General features: G+C 45.4%; 1 protein-coding gene across 3 annotated transcripts in view; it reads left to right on the top strand.

Annotated features, from left to right (window-relative positions):
• LOC138959692 (epidermal growth factor receptor-like) overlaps positions 1-27,362 on the top strand; it is a 98,031-nt gene that overhangs the window by 56,353 nt on the left and 14,316 nt on the right. For all 3 annotated transcript variants that reach the window (XM_070331280.1, XM_070331278.1, XM_070331279.1), the window contains exons 8-21: positions 2,102-2,263; positions 3,764-3,963; positions 10,765-10,973; positions 11,800-11,945; positions 12,561-12,741; positions 13,177-13,434; positions 13,691-13,824; positions 19,272-19,437; positions 20,532-20,645; positions 21,406-21,754; positions 22,336-22,427; positions 23,691-23,766; positions 24,285-24,431; positions 24,854-24,951. In XM_070331280.1, coding sequence (XP_070187381.1) covers positions 2,102-2,263; positions 3,764-3,963; positions 10,765-10,973; positions 11,800-11,945; positions 12,561-12,741; positions 13,177-13,434; positions 13,691-13,824; positions 19,272-19,437; positions 20,532-20,645; positions 21,406-21,754; positions 22,336-22,427; positions 23,691-23,766; positions 24,285-24,431; positions 24,854-24,951 — 2,332 coding nt within the window. The remainder of the gene's footprint in view (positions 1-2,101; positions 2,264-3,763; positions 3,964-10,764; positions 10,974-11,799; positions 11,946-12,560; positions 12,742-13,176; positions 13,435-13,690; positions 13,825-19,271; positions 19,438-20,531; positions 20,646-21,405; positions 21,755-22,335; positions 22,428-23,690; positions 23,767-24,284; positions 24,432-24,853; positions 24,952-27,362) is intronic.

Raw genomic sequence — 27,362 nt, 5'->3', positions numbered from 1 at the left:
GAAGTTATTTTAGAGTCAGCACACTTTGTGTTCCGTGTCTTTTTCTATGTAACTGTGCTCTGAATTAGACGTTTAACAAGTTATGAGGTAACAAGCGAGCTATCAGTGTTCGGTAATCGCGTGCTGCACCACTTGAAAAAAAAGGAGCAAGCAGTAGGGTCATGTCTTGTCAACAGAACTGTAGCAATTGTGTTGGAGACATTGCCTTTTCTTTTACTTGCTCTTCGCTTTGCGTACACTCACGTTCGAAGGCAGACCGGTTTGTTTTTTGTTTTTGTTTTTTAAATGAGCTGTCTGCAATTTCTGATGGAAAGCAGAACAATTTCTTGAATAGATGACTTGAAGAAAGAAAAGTAGAAAAGAGAGGATTAAGGCTGAGAGGAAGGTCTGATTTAAGGCTGAAAGAGGAAGGGCGTGAGATAAGGAAGAGATGAGAGGAGGAGGAGGAGGAGGACAAGGAAAAGTCAGACATCATGGAGACGCTTTAGTACCTAGTTTTATTGTAGGAGATAGAGCATTTCGGGGTTGTTGATTTTTCAACCTAAACGTGGCTGAAACTCTAAGTGCAAATAAATGCCGTCAGCAATGCAGTTCAAGAGCAATGGTTTGTAGTTATGTTTGTCTTACTACGCTTTGCCGGAAGGCTCATGGTCACTTCGTGTACACTACATTGGGGTGTGCACGTTAAAGATCCCACGATTGACAAAAGGGTCGTTCCTGGCAAAATTGTATAGGCATAGATAAAAAAAATGTCCACCAAAATACCCGTGTGACTTGGAATAATAGGCCGTGAAAAGTAGGATATGCGCCGAAATGGCTGCGATCTGCTGGTCGATGTGAATGCGTGATGTATTGTGTAAACAATTCCATCTCACACAGCATAAATAGATCCCTGCGCCTTGAGTCCGAGTCTGGAGATACGCGCGCGATATAAGACTTGATATAACACTTGAGATGGTCTGTTCTTTCGGTGAGGTTGAACGTGCATGATTGTGTAGGTCATAATTGAAGTCGTAATGGCGGATTGTTTGGGTTAGGTGTGACGTCGACACTAACCATGTTCGCCTTCTTCAAACTTTGATATCAAGGAACAATTTTTGAATTTGATTTATAGTCCTTTTGAAGGGAAAAGTAGGACTCTATTTTTGTCTGGATGGAAATTCAGTCTTCCGTTGTTGTTTGCTATGGTTTGTTCTATCAAATACCTTCGACGCTTGCACAGGCTATGTTTATCTCGCGGAGTAGTATCGCCCGGTCAGATTACTGTGAAAAAAGGGACTGTATTTGCTTTAAGGTGATACTAGCACTAAACGTTTTTTCCCCCTTACGTGTGCCATGCTTAGTTGTACATTTAAGAGGACTTCTTGGTTTTTAGCTCAGTCTTGCTTAAATATTCAACCAATATTACGAAACGCAAAAAAATACCAAAAAAACATTCACGCACGCAGACAGATATAATTGCATAATTATGGTTTATTAGATAATTATGCATCGGCTTTAAGGGTTATGTTTTAGCTTTATCTATCCAAAACGACTTGCTTCAACTTGATGATAGAACAAATATTTTCACACGTGTGTGTTTTTTAGTGTTGATTTCCGGTTCATTGAGTTAAGACAACAGCACCACCTTTCAACAACAAAAGAATAAAATGACCGAAATAACCAGTCTTAAAAATACCGGTAGTTAAAAAAAAAAATACTGTCTTACTGTTAGGAAATTTGCGGAAGTAAATGACAGATAAAAAAATAAAAATATATATCGATTCAAACAAATCGGCAAATAAGCCAATACTTACTTACTTACTTACTTACTGCCCGTTATGCCGGTTGGCATGTAGGGCATCAAAAATAAGCCAATAACCAAAGAATACATAAATATATGAATAAATAAGTAAATAGATAAACTAATTAATTAATTAATTAATAATTCAAAAAAAATATGACTCAGCCATACGCTAAACTTCCGTTCTGGTTCATTGCAAGTGACCACAAAGACTGATCTACTACCGCCTGCATTTCCTAAGCAGCTCGTGGACACGTAGTTTGAAATGTCTTTACTGCTCACACAAAAAGTAATGCGTGATGTTCCCCGTAAACGCAGAGACCAGCACTTCAATATATCGGCGCTGCACCCCGATGAGCTGATGGCCCTGAAACACGTGAAGGAGATCACCGGCTTCCTCCTCATCCAGTCCGCCCACCCGGACTTCACCAACCTCTCCTTCCTCTCCAACCTCGAGACCATCAACGGCAGGACGCTCGAGTGAGTCTCACAAGGATGAAGGCGAAGGGGGGAGGTGGGAGGGGAGGGGAGGGGTAACGGGGGTTGATTGGGGTTGGGGATAGGTGGGGGAATGAGGGGCGGGAGGAAGTGAAAAATGGAAGAAAAGGGAGGGAGAGGGGGAAGGGAATGAAAAACAAGTCGCGTAAGGCGAAATTACTACATTTAGTCAAGCTGTGGAACTCACAGAATGAAACAGAACGCACTGCATTTTTACACAATGACCGTAGTCCACCGCTCGTGCAAAACGCAGTGAAACTGACGAGCCTGTTTAGCGCGGTAGTGGTTTCGCTGTGCTGCATAGCACGCTTTTCTGTACCTCTCTTCGTTTTAACTTTCTGAGCGTGTTTTTAACCCAAACATAGCATGTCTATATGTTTTTGGAATCAGGAACCGACAAGGAATAAGATGAAATTGTTTTTAAATCGATTTCGGAAATTTTATTTTGATCATAATTTTTATATTTATAATTTTCAGAGCTTGTTTTTAATCCGAATATAACATATTTATATGTGTTTGAAATCAGAACATGATGAAGAATAAGATGAACGTAATTTGGGATCGTTTTATAAAACAAATAATTTTAATTACAATTTTCAGATTTTTAATGACCAAAGTCATCAATTAATTTGTAAGCCACCAAGCTGAAATGCAATACCAAAGTCCGGCCTTCGTCGAAGATAGCTCTACAAAAATTTCAATCAATTTGATTGAAAAATGAGGGTGTGACAGTGCCGCCTCAACTTTTACAAATAGCCGGATACGACGTCATCAAAGACATTTATCAAAAAAATGAAAAAATCGTCTGGGGATATCATACCCAGGAACTCTCATGTCAAATTTCATAAAGATCGGTCCAATAGTTTACTCTGAATCGCTCTACACACACACACACACACACACACACACACACACGCTCACACACACACACACACACACACACGCACACGCACACACATACACCACGACCCTCGTCTCGATTCCCCCTCTATGTTAAAACATTTAGTCAAAACTTGACTAAATGTAAAAAGGGAGAGGGGCCGGAGACGGAGATGGGGATATTTGAAAAAAGCGAATTTCAATGGAAGAAAGGAAAACAGAGGAGAGGGAAGCGGATGGGAAGGGGGAAAGGGTAGGGGTTATGAAAGAATAGGGGAGGGGGACTGAGATTGGGATTGTTAGGGGAAAGGAAGGGGGCATCGAAAACTGAGAAGAGCGAAAGGAGATGCTGGAAGCATGTTGGGCTCGATGAAGAGGGGTGTGCCTGTGAGAGCGCCTTTATTTATCAGTGTTGATTTCCTGTCCTGTTGATTGCCGTTCGTTGAGTTAAAGGAATTAAGGTTCTACCCTGGAAGTTTGTGATTTGTAGTGTGTTTTGCTTATAAGCAATATAAATATCGGAGTGTTTATTGTTTTGTTTTTGTTTCTTTCTTTTTTTCTGTGTACTGTTTCACCACTAACCTGGTCGCAATATGTTTTCAGTGGCGGGCAATCTCTGCACATTCTGGGCACGCCGCTGACGTCATTGGAGCTGACGTCACTGAGGCGCATTGCCAACGGCAACGTCAACATCCTGGCCAACCCTAGGCTGTGCTATGCCAACACCATCAACTGGCCCGCGCTCTTCGACACCAACAACCAGAAGGCAAACGTCAACATGAACCAGTCGCCCGTCAACTGCTGTACGTGTTCGTGCTTTGAAACCACATTGTGTTCATAATCACTCATTTGACAATTCAGTACTTAATGATATATATATATATATATAATACGATAGCAAGACATGCCCAGCCTGGCGGTGACCTTTTCTACTGCTGATATGTTGCAGTCACCGAGACAAACTTCGTTCTCGAAAATAATTCTTTTATTTTTCCTCAGTGAGAAAGCTGCCCGAATTTCCATTAAGGTAACGTCACAGGATAATATGAAACCAATACCAAAATACCAATACCTATGTAGGAGCACACCAAGTTAAACATTGCTTAAAAATTTTTTAAAAATTTAAATAAAACATTAAATTTTTTTTAAAAGGGCTCACAACATCTTCCTGAAAGGTACATTAAATTACATATTCCTACTCCGAATCACATGTAGCAGTTGACTCAGTCTAAAGTGCTAGGTCTGAAAAGGCTACCCGTCTAAGGGGAGCAACCCCAACTAAAAAAGTGTAAACGTAGCTATGGTAATGACGACGCACCCAGGGAGTTACCTCCCCTCCTGCGTACTACGTCACTACTGCTACTGACCACGTGACCCCTATCATTCGACACTTCAGCTTCTAGGGAGCAGGTCGTGAATTTTTTTGGCTCTGGTGGAATTTCGCTGTTTGGTGTTTGCTTAGACACCCACCGGCACCCACACCCGTCTCTTCACCCGCTGCACTGGTAGTTGGTGAGCTCGTTCCTTTACTTGTATCGAACGTAATTTTCAGTTGCTACTTGAAATTTTCGGCCACGTGTTGGTCACGTATTTTGTGGTAGCCATTTTGGAATTTTGTGTCTCCATTTTGTTGTCAGCATGTCTGACGGAGACAAAAAGCGCGAGCGCGGCAAGGCTGATGTGAAAGGGAAAATTAAACCCAAGTCTTCCACTTCTGTCCCTAAGCCTATTTTGGTTGTTGTTTCTGACGCGGCTAACAATAATGTTATGACGGTCCCTATTTCTGCCCCGAATGACCAGCCGGTTGTGGGGCAGTCTAATCAACCTACGCGTACCGTTGTTTCTCGCTCGTCTTCTCTGCCGCTTGCAGATTCGACGTCGCTGGTTTCATCGTTGCTTTCTTCGCTGGTTCCCGAGCTTCGCACGTTGGTGAGAGAGGAGATGGTGCGTTCTCAGCCTTCGACTTCCGTTGTCCCGTCGATGGCTTCCTTTCCGCTTCCGGCTGTGACGCTGTCCTTGACCGAGGCGGTTGCTTCTGTGCCTTCTACCGCTGTGGTTGGCGACGCAAGTAAGTTGGGCTGGTCCGTAGGCCCTCGTGAGGCCGCTGGACGCTCCCTGCTGGGAAGCAGCCCCTTTTCGGCGGGTTCACGACCCGCAAACCGCTGTTCGTTCTCACTTTGGCTTCACGGAAGACCATCGTGTCGATGAGCAATGGCGGCATTTGGTTCAGGCTTCGACGCTTCCGGCACTCGCCGGAAGCGTAGGTCCTCCGACGTACGCACCCGCTGGGGTCGTTTCCGGAGTCGACCAGCTTGTTCCGTCTGCTGCGCTTCCGGCACTCGCCGGAAGCATAGGTCCCCCGATGTACGCACCCGCTGGGGTCGTTTCCGGGGTTGACCGGACGTGGCCCTCTGGGCATTCGGCCTTCCGGGCGCCGTCCACAGTGTCTGCGCTTCCGCTTTTCGCGGTCGCGCCTGATACTTTTCCGGCTCAGACCGGATCTGCTGCTTCTTCCGCTTCCGCTTCCTCTCAGGTGGCAGTCGCGGGGGGGCATCACCAGCCCTTTGGGCAGGTGTCTCAGCCCTGGCCGGGGCAGTCAGCGCTTCCGTCTTCGGTTGTTGCTTCGACTGCGGTTCCGGTTCCGGCGGCTGTGGGCATGCCGTCCTCTTACTCTTTCCCTATTCAGGGCATGAGTTCGGATGGTATTGGAGTGGACGGGTTTCCGGTTTCCGGTTACGGTGTTCACCGCCCTTCTACCAGCAACGTGGACTTCGGTCCTTCGCCGGATGTTTCGGATATTCAGTCCGTCGCCAGCGAGGCTGCACGTGTTGGTTATCCGGAGAGACTCAAAGTGGCTCTTGAGGCCGCTGCTGAGGTCACTTCGAGATATTTCGCGGAAGGGGCTTCGGTCTCTTCGGCTGCCGCTTCGACGGCACCGTCCGCGATGGCCGATTTTCGCTCTGGGAAGGAGGATGACTCATACTTCCGGTTTTTGGAGTCTCCATCCATAGCTTTTCAGCTTTCTCAGGTTTTGGCCAAGCCATCTCCTTCCGGAAGCGGAATTCCTTCACTTCCGGTTCCGCTGCTCGTGCCTCACGGCCCAGTTCCGGAGCTGGCTCAGCAGTGGATGGCTTCGCCTTCTCAGGCTTCTGCATTCGCTCTGTCGTCTCACAAGCGGTTGGTCTTGCAGAAGTCTCCTAGGAACTTGTTGGATGCGTTCGCTCTCCCGCGTTCATCTTTGACAGTTCCTCCGGAGATGCTGGCCTTGTTGGCCAAGCCTATCAAGAAGGATGACGGCGTGCTCTTTTCTGAGAACACTCTGATTGCTTCTGAAGAGGCAGGGCGTCAGCAGCTGGAGCTTGCCTCCATTGCTGAGACTCTCATTCGGGCCCTCTCTCGTGCCCTCACTGATTCGCTGAATCCGTTCTCTCTCAGCGAGGATCAGGATGCGGATGACGTCTCCACTTTGTTGGCCGCTCTTGCGAGGGTCAATGAAGAACAGATGAGACTTTCCGCTGTGCACTATGCGCACTCTGTTATGTGTCGTCGGGATCTCTTCCTGTCACACTCTCAGTTTTCGGATCAGGCGACCAAGGACACTTTGCGTGCCTCACCGGTCTTGGAGGGTTCCCTCTTTGGGCATCTCGTTTTTGATGCCCGAAGACAGGAAATTCAGGCTAACAGGGACCAGCAGTTCTCTGACTTTTCCCTGCACAGCCTTAAGCAGTCCAAGCAGTCTCAGCCTTCTCAGCCTAAGCAGGCTAAGGTTGCTGGCCCTCCCAAACCGGCAGACAAGGGTCGTGGACGTTCCTCTTCTCGGGGCTCGAGAAGACGACCGTCTTCCGGCAGGGGGAGAGGCGGCTCTGGAAGCAAGCCTCACCCCCAATGAAGTGCTCCCGATCTCCCCCCCACCCCGCCCTCCACTCTGGTGATGGCGGGGGGCCCTTCCCGGGCACTTTCCCACTGGCTCGTGTCTGTACAGAGTCAATGGATCGTGGGGGTCGTGAGGTCGGGCTTCCGTCTTCTCTGGAAAGATGGCAAGGCACCTCTGGTCAGGCGTCCGCCGGCGTTCAGGCCTCCCTCCTCGCAGGAAGCCATTTCCGTCCTTCGGTCGGAAATAGACTCCCTGGTGCAGAAGGGCGCAGTGGAGAAAGTCCTCGACCACAGTTCCCCGGGGTTTTACGGACGGCTTTTCGCCGTCCCCAAAGCCTCAGGGGCATGGCGTCCTGTCTTGGACCTGTCGTTCCTCAATACCTTTTTGAGGGAGATAAGGTTCAAGATGGAGACGCCAGCGTCGGTCAGGGACTCTCTCCGCCCGGGAGATTGGGCGACTTCCATCGACCTGACGGATGCATACTTCCATATTCTTATGCATCCAGCCGACCGGAAATGGCTTCGTTTCCGGTGGGCAAGTCAGGTTTACCAGTTTCGCGCCCTTCCTTTTGGCCTGTCTCTCGCCCCTTGGGTCTTCACCATGGTCGTGAGACAGGTCTGCGCGCTGGTGAGGTCGCGGGGTGTCCGGCTACGTGCCTACCTGGACGATTGGCTCATCCTGAGTCAGAGTCAGGCGGGGTGCGAGCAGGATACCCAATCGGTTCTTCGGGAGGCCAACTCGTTTGGCTTCTCGATCAACCGATCAAAGTCGGAGCTGACACCGTGTCAGACGTTCACCTACTTGGGAATGTCTTTCGACACGGTGGCTTGGACTGTTCAGCCCTCTCAGAAGAGGGTGGACAAGCTCCAGGCGTGCATACGCTCCACTTTGCCTCTCCCGAGGGCCTCCCTGCGGACTTTGGCCTCCATCTTAGGGCAGATGGAGTCCATGGCTCTCCTGGTCCCCTTGGGGAGGGTCCACAAACGTCCCTTTCAGCTAGCGCTGAAGCCGTTCGTGGACTCTCCCACGGTGGATTGGAATGCCCTCATCCCTCTCCAGGGATGGTTCCAATCCGCTACCCTTCCGTGGCTGGACACGGAGTGGGTGTGCAGGGGCGTGCCGATAGCCCTTCCTGCCCCAGATTTGGACCTGTTCACGGACGCGTCCTTGATGGGGTGGGGGGCTCACACAGACCAGCTGACTGCGTCAGGTCTGTGGTCGGCAGATCAGAGGATGCAGCACATCAACTTGCTGGAGCTAGAAGCCGTGGCTCTAGCTCTGGACAAGTTCCGGCCCTCCCTTCAGGCCAAGCATGTTCGTCTGTTTACAGACAACACGACAGTGGCAGCTTACATCAACAAGCAGGGAGGGTCGCGGTCTCCGTCGCTTTCGGCCAGGGCCTGCGAGATCCTGATTTGGTGTTCAGAGCATCAAATCAGGCTTTCGGCCAGGTACCTGCCCGGAAGCTTGAACACTCTGGCGGACGCGCTCAGCCGCTCCGACAGAGTGCTTCAAACAGAGTGGACCATCACTCACGGAGCGCTGGATCGTCTCTGGTCTCTTGTGCAGAAACCTCAGGTGGACCTTTTTGCCACCAGGTTCTCGAAGAGACTTCCAGTGTTCGTCTCACCATTCCCGGATCCCGAGGCGTGGGAGACGAACGCGATGGACATTTCCTGGTCAGGCCTGGAGGCTTACGCGTTCCCGCCATTCCAGTTGCTCACGCGAGTTCTCAGGAAGGCGGAGCAGGAGGGCCCGTCCCTCCTGCTGATCGCTCCTCTTTGGCCGTCTCAGCCGTGGTTCCCGGACCTGCTGAGACTCGCCCAGGGCCCTCCCATTCCTCTCGCTCTCACGCGAGGAGAACTGGTACAGCCTCACACCGGCAGCCTCCACGCAGAGCCTCAGATGCTGAATCTTCACGCGTGGAGGTTGTGCGGTCTTCTCTGAGGCGCAAAGGGGCATCAGATCTGACCATGGACCTGGTAGGACGCTCGCACAGAGCATCTACCTCGTCCGTTTATGAGTCACATTGGAGGGCCTGGGTTACCTGGTGTCACGAGCATCGGCTGGATGCTACGGCTCCCCGCACGATGCACGTGGCGAACCATCTTGCTTTCATGTCCTCTCAGGGAGCTTCCGCTGCCTCGTTGAAAGTAAGAAGATCGGCCATCTCGGCGACCCTACGCCAGATAGGTCGCTCTATAGATGTTAGTGGCGTGATCCCTGGAGTCATCAAGGGCGCTTCCCTTTCTGACGTCAAGTCTCGCACGCCCGTTCCTAAGTGGGATCTCTTATTGGTCATGGAGTTTCTGCGTTCAGCGGATTTTGAACCTCTCAGAGATGCCAGTTTTGCGAATCTTACACGCAAGTCCCTTTTCCTTTTGCTGCTAGCATCGGCACGAAGGGGCAGTGAGATTCACGCTCTTTCCGGTAATTCGGACGACATTTCCTTTGAATCAGATGGGTCCGTTACCTTGCGGTTTCGACCTGAGTTTCTTGCGAAAAACCAGGCTCCCGAGCGAGCTTCTCCTTTGGTTCATGTCAGGCCGTTGTCCACTATTCTGGCTCCGAATGACCCAGACTTAGTAAATTGCCCTGTTAGAGCCCTTCACATCTACCTTGCCCGTGCTCAGTCTCTTAGATCCGCAGCTCAAAAGCTTTTGTTTATTTCTCTCAATACGGAGAGACATAAGGATATTACTAAGACGACTCTGGCCCGGTGGGTGTCGGCGCTCATTAAGCATGCTTACGAGTGGAGCCGCCGCAATGAAGGGGGGACACAGCCTGTCCTTCCTCTGGAATCAGCTCGGGCTCACGAGACGCGAGCTTGGGCTTCCTCCTTGGCCGTATTACGATCAAGAAGACTGGAGGAGGTGCTACACACCGCATACTGGCGTTCCGAGGATGTCTTCATGAATTTTTACCTGCGTGACATCTCGGCTCTTCGCCAGGATGGATCTAGAGCTTTGCCTGCCATGGTGGCAGGGGGTCAGCTCTTGACAAGGATTTGAGAGTGAGTTTGAACTTTTTCTTGCCCACCGCCTTGTTGTTTCAATCTGCTACATGTGATTCGGAGTAGGAATATGTAATTTAATCGAAAATTTTATTGTAAATTTTCATTTAATAAATATACCTACCCGAATCACATATCGTAGTCCCTCCCACCTACCCCGCTTATGATTTGGAGATTTTATTCTTCGAGTCGAATGATAGGGGTCACGTGGTCAGTAGCAGTAGTGACGTAGTACGCAGGAGGGGAGGTAACTCCCTGGGTGCGTCGTCATTACCATAGCTACGTTTACACTTTTTTAGTTGGGGTTGCTCCCCTTAGACGGGTAGCCTTTTCAGACCTAGCACTTTAGACTGAGTCAACTGCTACATGTGATTCGGGTAGGTATATTTATTAAATGAAAATTTACAATAAAATTTTCGATTCCATCTCATCCAAGCGATCATGTTTGCCATCATTGATCTGCCCAGACGATGATATGGTATAAGTTGTTTTCTGTGCTAGAGTGGGTTTTTGTTCTCCTTTGTTTATTTTGCTGAATTGATTATTATGTGTCTCAAATTTCGTTTCGCAACCAAGCTTCACTCTTAGTATTTTTCTGAACACAAGTGGGGTTTTGTTTTCCTTTCTTACTTTTTCTGAAGTTACTATTTTCTCCATTTTTGTCCTACCCAGTTAAGCTTCACTATTTTTTTCTATTTTTTTCTTCCCATTTTATAGCTAGTTTGGGTGAGGTGTGTGACCCACAGTGCAGCGGAAACGGATGCTGGGGCAAGGGGCCCAACAAGTGCCTCAGCTGTTTGATGTTCGAGTTCGAAGAGGAGCACCTGTGTCTCCGGCAGTGCTCAGACGTACCGCTGCTCTACGACGGTGGCAATAAGAAGTGCAAGCAATGCCATTCCGAGTGCGCCACTTCATGTTCAGGACCGGTAAGCGGGAATCAAAACAATCCAATCCAATCCAATCCAATCCAATGCAATGCAATGCAATGCAATGCAATGCAATGCATTGCAATACAATGCAACACAATGAAATACGATAAGATACGATACGATACGGTACGGTACGATACGATACGATACGATACGATACGATACGATACGATACGATACGATACGATACGATACGATACGATACGATACGATCATACTGTACACTACAATGCAATGCAATAATACTGGACATTGCAATACGATATGATACATTACAATTCAACACAATGCAATGCAATGCAATGCAATGCAATTACAATGCAATTACAATGCAATTACAATGCAATTACAATGCAATACTGTGCAATAATACTGTGCAATAATACAATGCAGTGCAATAAGACAGTGCAATAATACAATGCAATGCAAACAATACAATACAATACAATACAATACAATACAATACAATACAATACAATACAATACAATACAATACAATACAATACAATACAATACCAAGCTATGCAATACGATACAATATGATATGACGCAGCACAATAGGATGCAATACAGAACAGGCAATACAATACAATACAATTCAATACAATTCAATACATGAAATACAATACATTACAATACAATACGATACAATGAAGTACAATACAATGCATACAGAACAACATAACATTTGGTGTTTCATCTTTTTGTGTGGACGGACTGACCCTGTTTGTTGGAGGTATGTTGATGACGATAAACGCACATGTTTTGACCTAATGTAAAAGTATCATCACAAAAGTACCAATCGATGCGTTTCTGTCGACAGAACAACACTCAATGTGATGCCTGTGCCAATGTGGCGATCAACGGGACCGACGGCCAAGTCCGCTGTCTGCCCGAGTGTCCCAAGTCAATGTACAAGGATCACAAAAACGTCTGCCAGCCCTGCCACGTTTACTGCGAGGACTTCGGGTCAGTGATTTTACAAAGCTTTAGTTTATCCTTCATGCGTGAGAGAGACCATCCATTTCATAACTAAACCATATTTTCAGTCACATGTGTGTATATCATGTAAACGAGGTCGGGTAAAACTAGAGTCTGGAAGGGACCTCAGAAGTAATGTTCCACTGCTCATGATGACAAAGTCACCCAGCCAAACTTTATGTTCGAAACACTTTGTTGTTTCATCTGTAAGAATTTCTAGATTTTACACGTGACGCTATAATTCCTATTGTGTTGTCTATTTGCACTTTATTTCACTTTTGATATAAGAGATGTTGATGATGATTACGATGAGAAGGAGGAGGAGGAGGAGGAGGGTCCTAACGGTGATGCTTATCCTCTTGGACATTTGCTATCGCCCAACAACAAATTCATTGTTGATTGATTGATTCATTCATTCATTCGCTTGTGACTTCCTAGCAAGCGGCCGAACATTCCGTCAAGCTAAGTTTTGTTTACTAATAGTTTGTCTGTGAACTTAAAAGACCGTTGGGTCGATATATTTGTGACTGTAACCAATTGTTTTGTCAATAACAAACGTTCCAACAACTTACCTTTCGTGTTTTTTTAATTATCGCCCAACAGTTGCACAGGACCATCACAAGAAGTGAAACCAGGAGGGTGCAACTCGTGCGAGAAAGGCCTGAAGGCCACGCGAGAGGATGATGTCATCACATGCCTACCTCCAGACACTGACTCCTGCCAACCTGGCTATCACATGGTGTCTATCTCTACCTCCGTGGGAAGTGCTATGGCTGGCCACAAGGTACACAAAATCAAAAAACAAGAAACCTTTCGTGTTTTTGTTTTCTGAATTTTGGAACGTTGGCAGTCTCTTTGTTTTTGGATTTATTCACAAGGTACACAGTCAACTGTTGTGTCACTGGTTTTTTTTCCTATGACAGGTCAAGAGCAAACAAACACACTGATTTGTCAATCCACACCGCACCTCATTGTGTTATAATTATGTCATCTTCTTCCAAATGCAATACATCCCCCATTGTAAGACCCTCTGTTTTGAAACTATCTCCTTCCAATTTCTCACATTTTTCTTTTGATGATTTCCAAACAGTAACCTCCGTTTAAAGACTCCCATATTTTTTTTAAGACCAACATTTACCAGGTTCTAGAGTTCCCAAAAGAGAAGGACGAAAATCCTACAACCAATCGATACGTAGCTGTAACCGTATTCTGTGGGCAGGTTTGCGAGCTGTGTAACGAGTTCTGCTTGACGTGTAGCGGCCCAGGTTTCAGCTATTGCGAGCAGTGCAGGTTCTTCCGCGGACAAGACGACTATTGTACGGACTCGTGTCCGACGTATGAGACGTACGGAGACACCGAGGCCAGAGAATGCCGGAGCTGCCACAAGGAGTGTAGTGGAGGTTGCATAGGACCCGACAGCAGCCAATGTCATCGTTGCGCCAACTTCAAGATCTTCCTCGACGAAGCGCTGAGCAAGGTTGGTTGGCCACATTGCATGCCCGTGCCCATCACCGAACAGTTGACAAAAATGAAGGTACTTGTTGGAGGTCATGACTTGTGCTTGACTTAGCTGTGACTGTCAAAGCCGGTTCCATAACTCTATTGGTTTCAACAATGTTATGTTTTCAGTCGTGTTTTATAAAGTTGTGGAATCTAGATAAAACTCATTTCTTATGAAGACTGTGGAGTTTTCCGTGACATTCTATGTATTCTGTTGACGCCTGTGCTTGCAGTTCAACTGCACTGCAGAGTGCCCGCCGTCCATGCCCTACCAGGTGAGGGACATCACTCAAGAGGAAGACAACCGCAACGTGTGTGCGGACAAGGACCACCCGATTGTGCAGCAAATGCTGGCTGATAACAAAGCGTGAGTAAAATGTGTCGCATCATAGGTCCAATGTCTTTGCCGCAGTGGGACAACGTCTGAGTAGAATGTATCGTAGGTACCCCCCGCGGGTTAGGGGGAAGAATTTACCCGATGCTCCCGAGCATGTCGTAAGAGGCGACTAACGGATTCTGTTTCTCCTTTTACCCTTGTTAAGTGTTTCTTGTACAGAATATTAGTCAATTTTTGTAAAGATTTTAGTCAAGCAGTATGTAAGAAATGTTAAGTCCTTTGTACTGGAAACTTGCATTCTCCCAGTAAGGTAATATATTGTACTACGTTGCAAGCCCCTGGAGCAAATTTTTGATTAGTGCTTTTGTGAACAAGAAACAATTGACAAGTGGCTCTATCCCATCTCCCCCCTTTCCCCGTCGCGATATAACCTTCGTGGTTGAAAACGACGTTAAACACCAAATAAAGAAAGAAATGTATCGTAGGTCCAGCCCATTCCGAAGCTGGACAATGATTGAGTAGAATCTGTCGCATCGTAGGTCCCGTCCATTCCGAAGCTGGACAAAGATTGAGTAGAATCTGTCGCATCGTAGGTCCAGTCCATGCAGAAGCGGGACAAAGAGTGAGTAGATTATGTCGCATCATCTATCTCTCTCTATATATATATATACGACTTGTGTCTGTGTGTCTGTCTGTGTGTCTGTTCGCGATGCGCGGCCAAGGTTCTCGATGGATCTGTTTCAAATTTGGTGGCCATATTCAGGTACACCCGGGACACAACCTGGTCGATGAGATATTTCAACACGTGCTCTCAGCGCGCAGCGCTGAACCGATTTTGTTTTTTTTCTCTGGATCCACTACCAGTAACTCTTCCTTATCTTCTCCAGTGTTTTCAGCGTTTACTTCCCTTCCTTCGTATGGCGCGCTACGGTATGAGAAGCAGCTTCGGATATTCCCGTTCCGTTACTATTTTTAGAAGGTCACTGCAGTGTCCAGAACGCTTTCCGGCCTTGCACCCGAGTCCTCACTGTAAAAGTGCAACGGTCGAATCAATTTATAGCCACGCGAAAAATACACTGTCATCTATCTCTATATATTCAGTAGACATATAGATATATGTATAGGTTACAACACTCGTGGTTTTTTATATGGCTTGTATTTCAGCCAAGACCCAGCGGATGAATATCATCGGGAGACACGAGCCTCTGGCGAGTGGATCTCGATTGATATTCCCGCTGGGTCTTGACTGAAATACAAGCCATATAAAAAACCACGAGTGTTGTAATCTGTATATCCCATTCTACCATCAAACACAAAGTGTAGACTACTAGCGGCACTGTTGCGATCTGTGGAGTGTAAAACAGTGGTGCCAGCGAGACTTGGCCCTTTTGCAACCTTAAACTAAGTGACCGTCGCTGAAAAAATAAAACGAATGAGTGCATCGATAAGTACGCGGTAACACTACTTTCAGACCATTTAAAAGCTTTAAGTAAAGCCTCATAAGTTGCAAGAAAGTAATGAAGTCGTATAGAAATCAATTTAGTTGAAGCGCACAATTCTTTTGTTTTGCGTTTCAGGTCGGCAGAACGGGCGAAACCGGTTTGGCACCCATTTGGCTTACTCGATTCAGAATCCATTCCACGTTGTTTTTCTCGAACGTATTATTATACAATTAGGCTTATTGACAGAGAAGCAAATTTTAGGGAACAAATATGTAGGTTTAGATTTAACCATTTGCTCCCTATTTGAAATGTATCTACGTGATAAACTGTTTTGCGAGTGTGTTTGCATGGATGAACCTAAACTGGTATGGGTGTGAGGAAAACGGGACCAAGTTGGTGAAGTCGCGAATTGCTGACACCAAGTCTGTCACCGCCGATTGATTGCATTTTGAAGGAATATGACTGGATTACGGAAAAATACACACATGTTAAGTTCTTGGATACCTTCATCGCCAATGTGGACTTACTGCAGAGCCAGGCAAAAGAGTAGACTTGCTCGCAAATTACGTGAAACAGCCGATGTTTGATAACGAAGCGAAGCCAAACCAGGTAAGGACGCTTCCCGGTCCCGCTACGCATGTCACCAGACCAGTGTTGTTGCTTTGAGTTTGACTAACAAACTCGAAACTGTCATTTAAAACATGAGCCAAATGTGTATTGATTGTGTGATTAGTCTATGTGACAGGGCTTCTATCATCTGTGCTCCCTAGCTTCTGTCAGTTCCCACACCGACACTGCCAGACCAAACACACTGCTGACAGACTCACAAACAGTCGTCTGCTACGATGCAAGGGAGGGTACTCGTTGTTTTGTTTTGGTTTGCAGCCATGGGCATTGTGATAGTGTTCGACTGTTCAAACTAGTGTTATGCACGGGTTAATAAAACTGCGGATAGAACTCTTTAGCAGCAAAGCAATTAAGAGTGTATTACAATCTACCTTTAAGCATATTTCTGATTAAGGTTGTGCCAGCTTAAACTCTAGTTTTTATCTGTGTGCTGTCCGGGTGCAAGGGAGACTACTCTTTTGTTTTGGTTTTCATGGCAGTGTTTCGTACTGTATGTAACAGAGTATGTTCTTGTAAACCGGTCTGGACACGGAGAAAACGTTCGAAACAGTATTGAGGGAGCACATTTTCTTTCTGTTGTGTTGCATATTCTTTTTTGGATTATTCCTACGGTAGCGATGCTTGTCGACACACGGATAGCAAACAGAGAATGAATAGGTTCGATCGTTCGCTAGCATCTGTGTATCTTGTAAGTTGAATGTTCGTTTTTTTCGACCTGCATTGCTTTCATAATGAAAGAAACGTTTGTTTATTGCATCCCATACATCAGATCAGTTCCGAGATTCATTTTTGCGTGCAACTGATATGGTTTTATGAGCCGTGCGATACGATTTTGGAACTTCATACAAATGTGTCACATTGTTCGGCGCGAGGTCAAAGGTCGGGAGGAAAGTAGTTCTTTGCCCAAATCGGAATCTGCACTATCATATATTTTGTTGAGTCCATGATGTATTTATTGAGCTATAAAAATACAACATATATACCCATACTGAAGTAACAGAGACAAAGAAGCAGCTCATGGGATATATATATATATATATATATATATATATATATATATATATATATATATCCCATGACCTCCCTTCTTTGTCTCTGTTACTTCAGTATGGGTATATATGTTGTATTTTTATAGCTCAATAAATACATCATGGACTCAAAAAAATATATGATAGTGCAGATTCCGATTTGGGCGAAGAACTACTTTGCTCCCGACCTTTGACCTCGCGCCGAACAATGTGACACATTTGTATGAAGTTCCAAAATCGTATTGCACGGCTCAGAAAACCATATCAGTTGCACGCAAAAATGAATCTCAGAACTGATCTGATATATGAGATGCAATAAGCAAACGTTTCTTTCATTATGAAAGCAATGCAGGTGGGAAAAAACGAACATTCAACTTACAAGATAATCAGATGCTAGCGAACCAAAACAAAAACACGAGTACCCTCCCCTTGCTTCGTTAGCAGACGACTTTTGAGAATCTGTCAGACCGTCCTTACCTGGCACGGTTGGGCTTCGCTATCATCAGCTGTTTCACGTGTTTTGCGAGCAAGTCTACTCTTTTGCCTGGCTCTGCAGTAAGTCCACATTGGCGATGAAGGTATCTAAGAACTTAACATGTGTGTATTTTTCCGTAATCCAGTCATATTCTTTCAAAATGCAATCAAGCGGCGGTGACAGACTTGGGTCCTGTTTTCCTCGCACCCATACCAGTTTAGGTTCATGCAAACACACTCGCAAAACAGTTTATCATGTAGATACATTTCAAATAGGGAGCAAATGGTTAAATCTACATATGTGTTCCCTAAAATTTGCTTCTCTGTCAATAAGACTAATTGTATAATAATGCGTTCGAAAAAAACAACGTGGAATCGATTCTGAATCGAGTCGAGTAAGCCAAATGGGGGCCAAACCGGTTTCCCCGTTCCGCCGACCTGAAACGCAAAAGAATTGTGCGCTTCAACTAAATGGATTTCTATACGACTTCATTACTTTCTTGCAACTTATGAACCTTTACTTAAAGCTTTTAAACGGTCTGAAAGTAGTGTTACCGCGTACTTATAGATGCACTCATTCGTTTTATTTTTTCAGCGACGGTCACTTAGTTTAAGGTTGCAAAAAGGCCAAGTCTCGCTGAAAACACTGTTTCACACTCCACAGATCGCAACAGTGCCGCTAGTAGTCTACACTTTGTGTTTGATGGTAGAATGGGATATACAGATTACAACACTCGTGGTTTTTTATATGGCTTGTATTTCAGTCAAGACCCAGCGGGAATATCAATCGAGAGCCACTCGCCAAAGGCTCGTGTCTCCCGATGATATTCATCCGCTGGGTCTTGACTGAAATACAAGCCATATAAAAAACCACTCGTGTTGTAACCTATACATATATATATATATATATATACGGCTTCTGTGTGTGTGTGTGTGTGTGTGTGTGTGTGTGTGTGTGTGTGTGTGTGTGTGTGTGGGTGTGTGTGAGTGTGTGTGTAAGCAACACCTGTGGATTGTTGAGTTCTGTTTGTGATGTTGTCTGGCGGCTTTGGTGTGTTTGAGTGTTCTGGCCTTCCTTTGAGAAGCCATAACAGGTTTAAAAGGGCTTAGAGATAAGCTCTAAATTTCTCAATCCTGTTTGAGTGGACTTCGCCTCCAAAGGTGATTGTGGTGTTTCGGCACTCGGTTACATTAGGCGTCGTCGACAAGGATTGTACTCGACATGATATGATCAGGAATGGCATTATGGCCACTGAATCATTTTCGTGCTGTTCCCATTCCACGAATCTGGGAGGGACCTATAAGCTTGGCGTGTCCATGGTTCGGACCCGGCGAAGCCGGCGTACGGTGCGCCAATCACCCGGCGAAGCCGGGTATTCGGCTCTACTTCTTACCGGCGAAGCCGGCTACCCGGCGAAGCGGGTATTCATCTAGTAGGTCATGTCCATGCTGAAGCTGGACAAAGAGTGAGTAGAAAATGTCGCATCGTAGATCCAGTCCATACAAAAGCGGGACAAAGAGTGAGTAGAATATGTCGCATCGTAAGTCCTGTCTGTAATCAAGTATTATTTTTGAAGAAAATCTTGCAGATATTAACACGTTTTAAAGACGCATCCTTGGCGTAATTTGAGCGACCATGCACACGGCCTCAGATCTGCCCAGGACGAACCCATCCACTTTAACACATATCAAAAATCAACAGTCTAGCTGCTTGCAGTGCAGAGTACTTTGTAGATTTGTTTTTCGTACTGGTGTGATTTCAACCCCATATAAACTGTTGCGTTTTCAACCGTACCCTGAATGTACTGGTGCGTTTTCAGCCATAAAATAATGCACTGGTGCATTTTCAACCCTGAATTTACTGTTGCGTTTTCATTCATGCATACACTGGTGCGTTTCATGACAGGGAGGAGAAGAAGAAGATCATCATCATCGTGGTGCCAATCATTGCGGGAGTGCTGCTTCTGGGCGTGCTGCTGGCGCTGTTCGGCTACTACTGCAAGAAACGGGCACAAGCCAAGGAAAAGACGGCGCAGCTGACAGCGAGGATGACTGGCTTTGACGAAACAGAGGTAATGGATAATCCTCGCTTTAGTTCATTTTTTGCTGCGTTGTATACTTTGTTCTGTTTGTTGTTGTTGGTTTTGTATTTATTTTTCTGTCCTCTCCTCTCCTCTTCTCGAATTCTCTCGTCTCCTCTCGTCTCCTCTCGTCTCGTGTCCTCTCCTCTCGTCTCGTCTCGTCTCGTCTCGTCTCGTCTCGTCTCGTTTCCTTTCCTTTCCTTTCCTTTCCTTTCCTTTCCTTTCCTTTCCTTTCCTTTCCTTTCCTTTCCTTTCCTTTCCTCTCCTCTGAGTGTGTGTGGGAGTGTATGTGTGTGCGTGCGTGCGTGCGTGTGTGTGTGTGTGTGTGTGTGTGTGTGTGTGTGTGTGTGTCTGTCTGTCTGTCTGTCTTTCTCTCTCTGTCTCTCTCTCTCTCTCTGTCTGTCTGTCTCTCTCTCTTTCTGTCTGTCTCTCTCTCTGTCTCTCTCTCTCTCTCTCTGTCTCTGAATGCAGTGTATGTCAATGGGCATGGCACTTACAACGTTGTTGCGTCAGTGCAATCTACTCTATAATTCTTAACTCATGTCAAATGAACTTACAATTTTCATTTAAGCAATGTATTGTATGTAAATTGATGATATGTTCTTACTTTCATTTCTATTATAATCATGTAGCAGTAGTTTGTTTTCTTTACTTGCTTATTCTTTAGCAATTTTAGACTAGTCCCTCTTTAGGGCGAGGGCCAGATGTAAAAAAGCAGATCACTGCTTACTCTATTACCCTCGTAAAATAAAGAATTGTTCTTGTTCTTGTTCTCTCTCTCTTTCTGTCTGTCTCTGTCTCTGTCTGTCTATGTCTCTCTCTGTCTGTCTGTCTCTCTCTCTCTGTTTGTCTGTCTGTCTGTCTCTCTGTCTGTCTCTCTCTCTCTCTCTCTCTCTCTCTCTCTCTCTCTCTCTCTCTCTCTCTCTCTCTCTCTCTCTCTCTCTCTCTATCTGCCCCTGTGTCTGTGGCTGTCTCTGTTAGTCGGTATGTTTTCTGCATGTGCACATGTGTTTTCAAATAATAATGTTGATTGCTTGTAATGTCTCGGTGCCCATGTAACCGAGCGTCACTCTGTGTCCTTTCAGCCTGTAACCCCAACGAACGCCCAGCCTGATCTGGCCAAACTGCGACTCGTCAGGGAATCCGAACTGAGAAGAGGCGGCATCATCGGATCAGGAGCCTTTGGCACTGTGTACAAGGTAAAGAATCTTTAAAAACAAAATATAAAAAATAAGGACGTTGTCTACAGGTTGGGATATGGGATACTTACTGTGTGTGACTGAGATGGTTGGTATTCAGGATGCAGTTGGTGTGTTTAATAACATCATCATCGTTGTTATCATCATTATTTTCTCTTTTTTTGTCAAAGTTCTTCACTGCTTTCTTCTCTCGAGCATATTCCTCCCCCTTCTCCTTCTAATGGGCATCAACACCGTCAATATTAAAATTGTTATTGTGTAGTGGTGCTTTTTGTCATCGTCTTCATCACCAGCAATATCCATAATTCTCTGCCTGCATCCTCTTCCTCCTCCTCTTCCTCTGCCTCCGAACCATAATCATCATCAGCATCATCAGCATCATCATCACCCTCCTGCTGTTCCATCTTCTTTTCCTCTTACTCCTCCTCAACCACCTCGTCTTCTTTTTTCTCCACCACCTCCCCTTTCTTCTCCTCCTCCCCCTCCACCTCCTCCTCTTCCTCCTCTTCCTCCTCTTTCTCCTCTTCCACTTTATCATTATCGTCAACATCATCATTATCATCACCAACACCATTATCATTATCACCATCCTCACCATCATTATCATCATCATCATCATCATTATCATCACCATTATCATCATCATCATCATCATCATCATCATCATCATCATCATCATCATCACCACCACCACCACCACCACTACCATAGCCATGGGCGCACTTGACTTAACACTGTACCTCGTCACTCACCCTCACAGGGCTTCTGGATCCCGGACGGCGAGAACGTAAAGATCCCGGTGGCCATCAAGGTACTTCAGGACGGCACGTCCCCCAACCAGAACAAAGAGCTGCTGGAAGAGGCGCGCGTCATGGCCTCCGTGGAACACGCCTGCTGCATCCGCATCCTCGCTGTCTGCATGTCGGCCCAGATGATGCTCATCACGCAGCTCATGCCCCTGGGCTGCCTGCTAGACTATGTGCGCAAGAACAAGGAGCACATCGGGTCCAAGGTGCTGCTGAACTGGTGCACGCAGATCGCGAAGGGCATGTCCTACCTGGAGGAGCGCGGCATCGTCCACCGGGACCTGGCGGCCAGGAACGTCTTGGGTGAGCTCATGGGTTGTTTTTATTAATGATTATCTGCGCCTTTTTTCAAGCTCTCTGGCGCCTGTCTCATTTTATCTACAACTGTTCAGTTCCCCTTCTGCAGCCGCTCAATCCCAGTTTAAATATTGGAATCCTAAGATCATAGCACGTCCCAAACTGGCGACTGCTCCGACTGTAGAAGTTCAAATCTCAATTTCGTCCTGGTTTAACATGACGTGGGTACACTGGACTTCGTTTTATCGATTGATTCGGTTTGATATTTAAAACAGTTTCTGGATGTACGCTTCGACTTTTGTGATGATGTTCTCGCGCATGTGTGTGTGTGTATATGTGTGTGCGTGTGTGTGTGTGGGGGGGGTATAGTGTGTGTGTGTGTGTGTAAGAGAGAGAGAGAGAGAGAGAGAGAGAGAGAGAGAGAGAGAGAGAGAGAGAGAGAGAGAGAGAGAGAGTTGAAGAGAAATAGAGAGTAGAGAGAGCGGATTGGGTTATTAAGTTTGTGTGTTTTCCCGTTTTATCGTATCCACAATTTGTTTGCATGCTTTGTAAGACTTCTACTGACATTTTCTGTCTTGTTGCTTCAGTTCAAACACCCACCCAGGTCAAGATCACGGACTTTGGACTTGCCAAACTCTTGGACTTCAACGAGGATGAATACCATGCAGCGGGTGGAAAGGTAAATTCACATTTCGCGCGTCTTTTTTCTTGCTAAAGAATGTATAATACGGCTGTGCTTTGATGACCTTCTCAAATCTGAGGTGTGTACATCAAATGCCTTTTTTTGACATTTCTTTGCAGCTGCGTTTTATTCTAAAACAATAAAGGATCTTAGGACGTGGAAAGGATGGATCAACTGTACAAGGGAAGCAACTGGGGCAGGAATGAAAGACTGCATATTATTTTCTTTATTTGGTGTTTAACGTCGTTTTCAACCACGAAGGTTATATCGCGACGGGGAAAGGGGGGAGATGGGATAGAGCCACTTGTTAATTGTTTCTTGTTCACAAAAGCACTAATCAAAAATTTGCTCCAGGGGCTTGCAACGTAGTACAATATATGACCTTACTGGGAGAATGCAAGTTTCCAGTACAAAGGACTTAACATTTCTTACATACTGCTTGACTAAAATCTTTACAAACATTGACTATATTCTATACAAGAAACACTTAACAAGGTTAAAAGGAGAAACAGAATCCGTTAGTCGCCTCTTACGACATGCTTGGGAGCATCGTGTAAATTCTTTCCCCCTAACCCGCGGGTGGTAAGACTGCATAAGATAAGCAACTCTGCTCGTGTCAGAAACCGGAGTCGGAGGAAGGGAAAGAACTGCGTTTAAACACCTAACAAAAACAGAAGGTTGCTCCCCTTAGATCATTGCACGTGAAACCGTGTTTTCCACTAAAGCTGAGTTTAGCACATGAAGTCGTGCTCTTCGGTTTATGAGTTAAAACAAACAAATTGAAAAAGCGAATGAAAGTTTCCGAAATAAGCTTGTGTGCAGGCTTTCTCAGTATACCAAAAAAAAAAAAAAAAAAAAAAAAAAAAATCAGCTAAAGACCAAGATGACCAGGGGCGGACGAGGGGGGGGGGGGGGGGGGGTTCTGGGGTTTCCGGAACCCCCCCCCCCCCCCCAGCCAATTTTTTTTTTTTTTAAATTGTGTTTTTTGGGGATATTAATCAGTGACAAAATCTGCTGCCTGAAACTGGTAATGATCATCCTCAGAATGCACCAGATTGCACCATTTTGCGTCCTTTTTTTCAAAATGTTCTGGGGGGGGGCATGCCCCCGGACCCCCCTAGCAAGCTAGGCGCTTTGCGCCTTCGGCTCGGCGCTTCGCGCCTTCACACCCATATCTTCACAATATACTTTTGAAAAAAACCCACCATAAAATGAACTGATCCGCCCCTGATGACCAAGATGCATTTTCTGTGTTTGCAGATGCCCATCAAATGGTTGGCTCTGGAATGTATCCAGCACAGGATCTTCACACACAAGAGTGACGTGTGGAGCTTTGGTAAGCATTGCTGATTTGTGTGTGTGTGCTTTTATGTTACTTTCGGGCATGTTTGGGAGTTTCTGAGACAGACTGGCAAGGTTGTGACTGGAATGTGTGTTCACTTTGATTGGACAGTGAATCTTATATGCCAGAGTAAATGCATGTGTCTGTCAGTCTGCTTGTCTATGCGTTTCTGTCTCTGCTTCTGTCTATCTTTTTTATGTCTGGCGGTCTGTCTGTCTGTCTGTCCGACGGTCTCTCTCTGCCTCTCTCTGCATCTGTCTCTCTCTGCCTCTCCTCTGCCTCTGCCTCTGTCTCTGTCTGTCTGTCTGTCTGTCTGTCTCTCTCTCTCTCTCTCTCTCTCTCTCTCTCTCTCTCTCTCTCTCTCTTTTTTTTCTTCTCCATTTTTAAAAATGAAATTGGGAACTCTACCCCTTACATACTTGACATACAGACAAACCAATCCATTAAAAATATGAACACAATAGCATTTGTGATCACGTGCAAAATGACATGTTACTGTCCTGACTGTACAGGCGTGACCGCTTGGGAGCTGTTCACCTACGGCCAGAAACCCTACGACAACATACGTGCTCGTGATGTGCCCGGCCTGTTAGAGAAGGGAGAACGTCTTCCACAGCCTTGCATCTGTACCATTGACGTCTACATGATCATGATCAAATGTGAGACACGGTTGTGTGTGTGTGTGTGTGTGTGTGTGTGTGTGTGTGTGTGTGTGTGTGTGTTTGTGTGTGTGTGTGTTTGTGTTCCTGTGTGTGTTTCTGTGTGTGTGTGTGTGTGTGTGTGTGTGTGTGTGTGTGTGTGTGTGTGTGTGTGTGTGTGTGTGTGTGTGTGTGTGTGTGTGTTTCTTGTCCTTACCTTGTACATCTATTTATTTGCCTCTTTTTATTCCTACCTTTGTCTGTTCTTTCCCCAATGGTTGGACTTCCATTGTTCTTTGCATAGTATTTACTCTGTCGTACCGCCCTGATATGGCCCTTCGTGGTCGGCTGGGCGTTGAGCAAACAAACAAACAAACAAACAAAAAACTCTGTCGTTTCAAAACACGTACACAACTCACAAAATAACTGACTTCTTTCTTCAGGCTGGATGTTAGACGCAGATAGCCGACCGTCCTTCAAAGAACTGTCTGAAGAATTTGCCAAGATGGCCAGAGACCCAGGTCGCTACCTCGTGGTGCAGGTATGAATTGCTGTTTTCTCATTTGCTGCACAATCGTGTCTTGCATTCTTTTACCGGCAGTTTTGTTTAGGCCAAAAAGACAAATATGTCTGTTTCCGGTAACCCGACCGACCCTATTTTTAAGCGCCGACCCTAAAGGTTTTTTTTCGCTTTTCGCGCACACACACACACACACACACACACACACACACACACACACACACACACACACACACACACACACACACACACAAAAAGGGATGAGATTTCACAATCGAAGAGACTTACCTCCCGTTTCCGTCGTCACGCGAAAAAGACATGGCGGCCAATGACGCCGGGAATCCCTCTGAAGGGTCTGGGTCTGTGGCAAGATTTCCTCTTGCAGTTATTATAACAAAACGTAAGAAAACGGTTAAAAAAATATATATATAAAAAATAAAACAAGTCGCGTAAGGCGAAATTACTACATTTAGTCAAGCTGTGGAACTCACAGAATGAAACTGAACGCACTGCATTTTTTCACAATGACCGTAGTCCGCCGCTAGTGCAAAAGGCAGTGAAAGTGACGAGCCTGTTCAGCGCGGAAGCGGTTGCGCTGTGCTGCATAGCACTCTTCACTGTACCTCTCTTCGTTTTAACTTTCTGAGCGTGTTTTTAATCCAAACATATTATATCTATATGTTTTTGGAATCAGGAACCGACAAGGAATAAGATGAAATTGTTTTTAAAACGATTTCAGAAATTTATTTTTAATCATAATTTTAATATTTTTAATTTTCAGAGCTTGTTTTTAATCCGAATATAACATATTTATATGTTTTTGGAATCAGAACATGATGAAGAATAAAATAAAAGTAATTTTTGATCGTTTTATAAAAAAAACATTTTTATTACAATTTTCTGATTTTTAATGACCAAAGTCATTAATTAATTTTGAAGCCTCCATGCTGAAATGCAATACCGAAGTCTGGCCTTTGTCGAAGATTGCTTGGCCAAAATTTCAATCAATTTGATTAAAAAATGAAGGTGTGACAGTACCGCCTCAACTTTTACAAAAAGTCGGATATGACGTCATAAAAGACATTTATCGAAAAAATGAAAAAAAATATCTGGGGATATCATACCCAGGAACTCTCATGTCAAATGTCATAAAGATCGGTCCAGTAGTTTAGTCTGAATCGCTCTACACACACACACGCATAGACACACACACACACACACACACACACACGCACACACACACACACACACACATACACCACGACCCTCGTCTCGATTCCTCCTCTATGTTAAAACATTTAGTCAAAACTTGACTAAATGTAAAAACGACCGACCGACCCTATTTTTGGGGGCGATGTTACCGAAAACAGACATATTTTTCTTTTTGGCCTTAGCTTGATATCATTGTTGATGTTAATGGTGCAGCTTTCAGCAGTTGGTAGACGCAAATTCGCTTTTTGAGTTGCTGATGGAATGGTTTGGGGTGGCGCAGAACGAAAACAGGCTGGCTCACTCATCATATCTGGTCACTAATTCCTTGGACAAGAATTTTGCTCACTCGCTCACGGACATGCTCGCACGCACGCACGCACACACACACACACACACACACACGCACACACATGCACGCACACATTTTGTTTTTAGAAACTCGTAGTGCGGATTTCCTTCAGTTGTGTTCATTGTCTTGTTTGTTTGTTGTATATTTAGAATTATAAGCGCAGATCAGCCTTTTCGATCATGAATCATTTTTGTTCATAGCTTCGGTGTTGTGAAAACAGTTGCACATGTGTACATATAGCCTTTGCCATTAAAAACGCGACAAACGATCTACGGCGGTTTTTATGTTACTTGTTATAGCAAGCACCTGTGGTTTAGACATCGTCAAAAACAAAAAAGTGCACGGAAAACTCATGTCAGAAGACGCGTATAACACGTGGCGTTTAATTCAGTAAAACGTTTCATTCACTCAAAACCCGTGACCTTTATTACTGTCAATACCACTGTCGGTTGCTTCGGCCACAACTTGTGTTGATTTGAAGCTGTAAGTACCGATAATGGAAAACACGTGCAGTTCTCGACACTATAACCCATTCATAACTCCAGCTGTTTCGTTTCAATTTTTTACTCAATGAAACGCCACGTGTTTTATGTGTCTTCTTGCATGAGTTTTCCGTGCAGTTTTGTTTTTGTTTTTGACGAAGTCTAAACCACAGGTGCTTGCTATAACCAAAAACATAAAAACCTCCGTCGATCGTTTGTCGCGTTTTTAATGGCAAAGGCTATATATACAGACAGTTGGTGCATTAGATTTCTCAGTCTTTCAAACAATCAAATCGCTTGTGCCAGCTTGGGTGGTTAGTATGTACATGTGCATCTAGCTTGTCTTCTCTCTTCATTGGTGTTTGTGGTTAGTCGATTTTTTTTTTTTT

The sequence above is a fragment of the Littorina saxatilis genome, linkage group LG2 (genome assembly GCF_037325665.1).
Source record: "Littorina saxatilis isolate snail1 linkage group LG2, US_GU_Lsax_2.0, whole genome shotgun sequence".
Lineage (NCBI taxonomy): Eukaryota > Metazoa > Mollusca > Gastropoda > Littorinimorpha > Littorinidae > Littorina > Littorina saxatilis.
The sequence above is the reverse complement of the archived record's forward strand: the minus strand, read 5'-3'. Positions and strand labels throughout refer to the sequence as shown.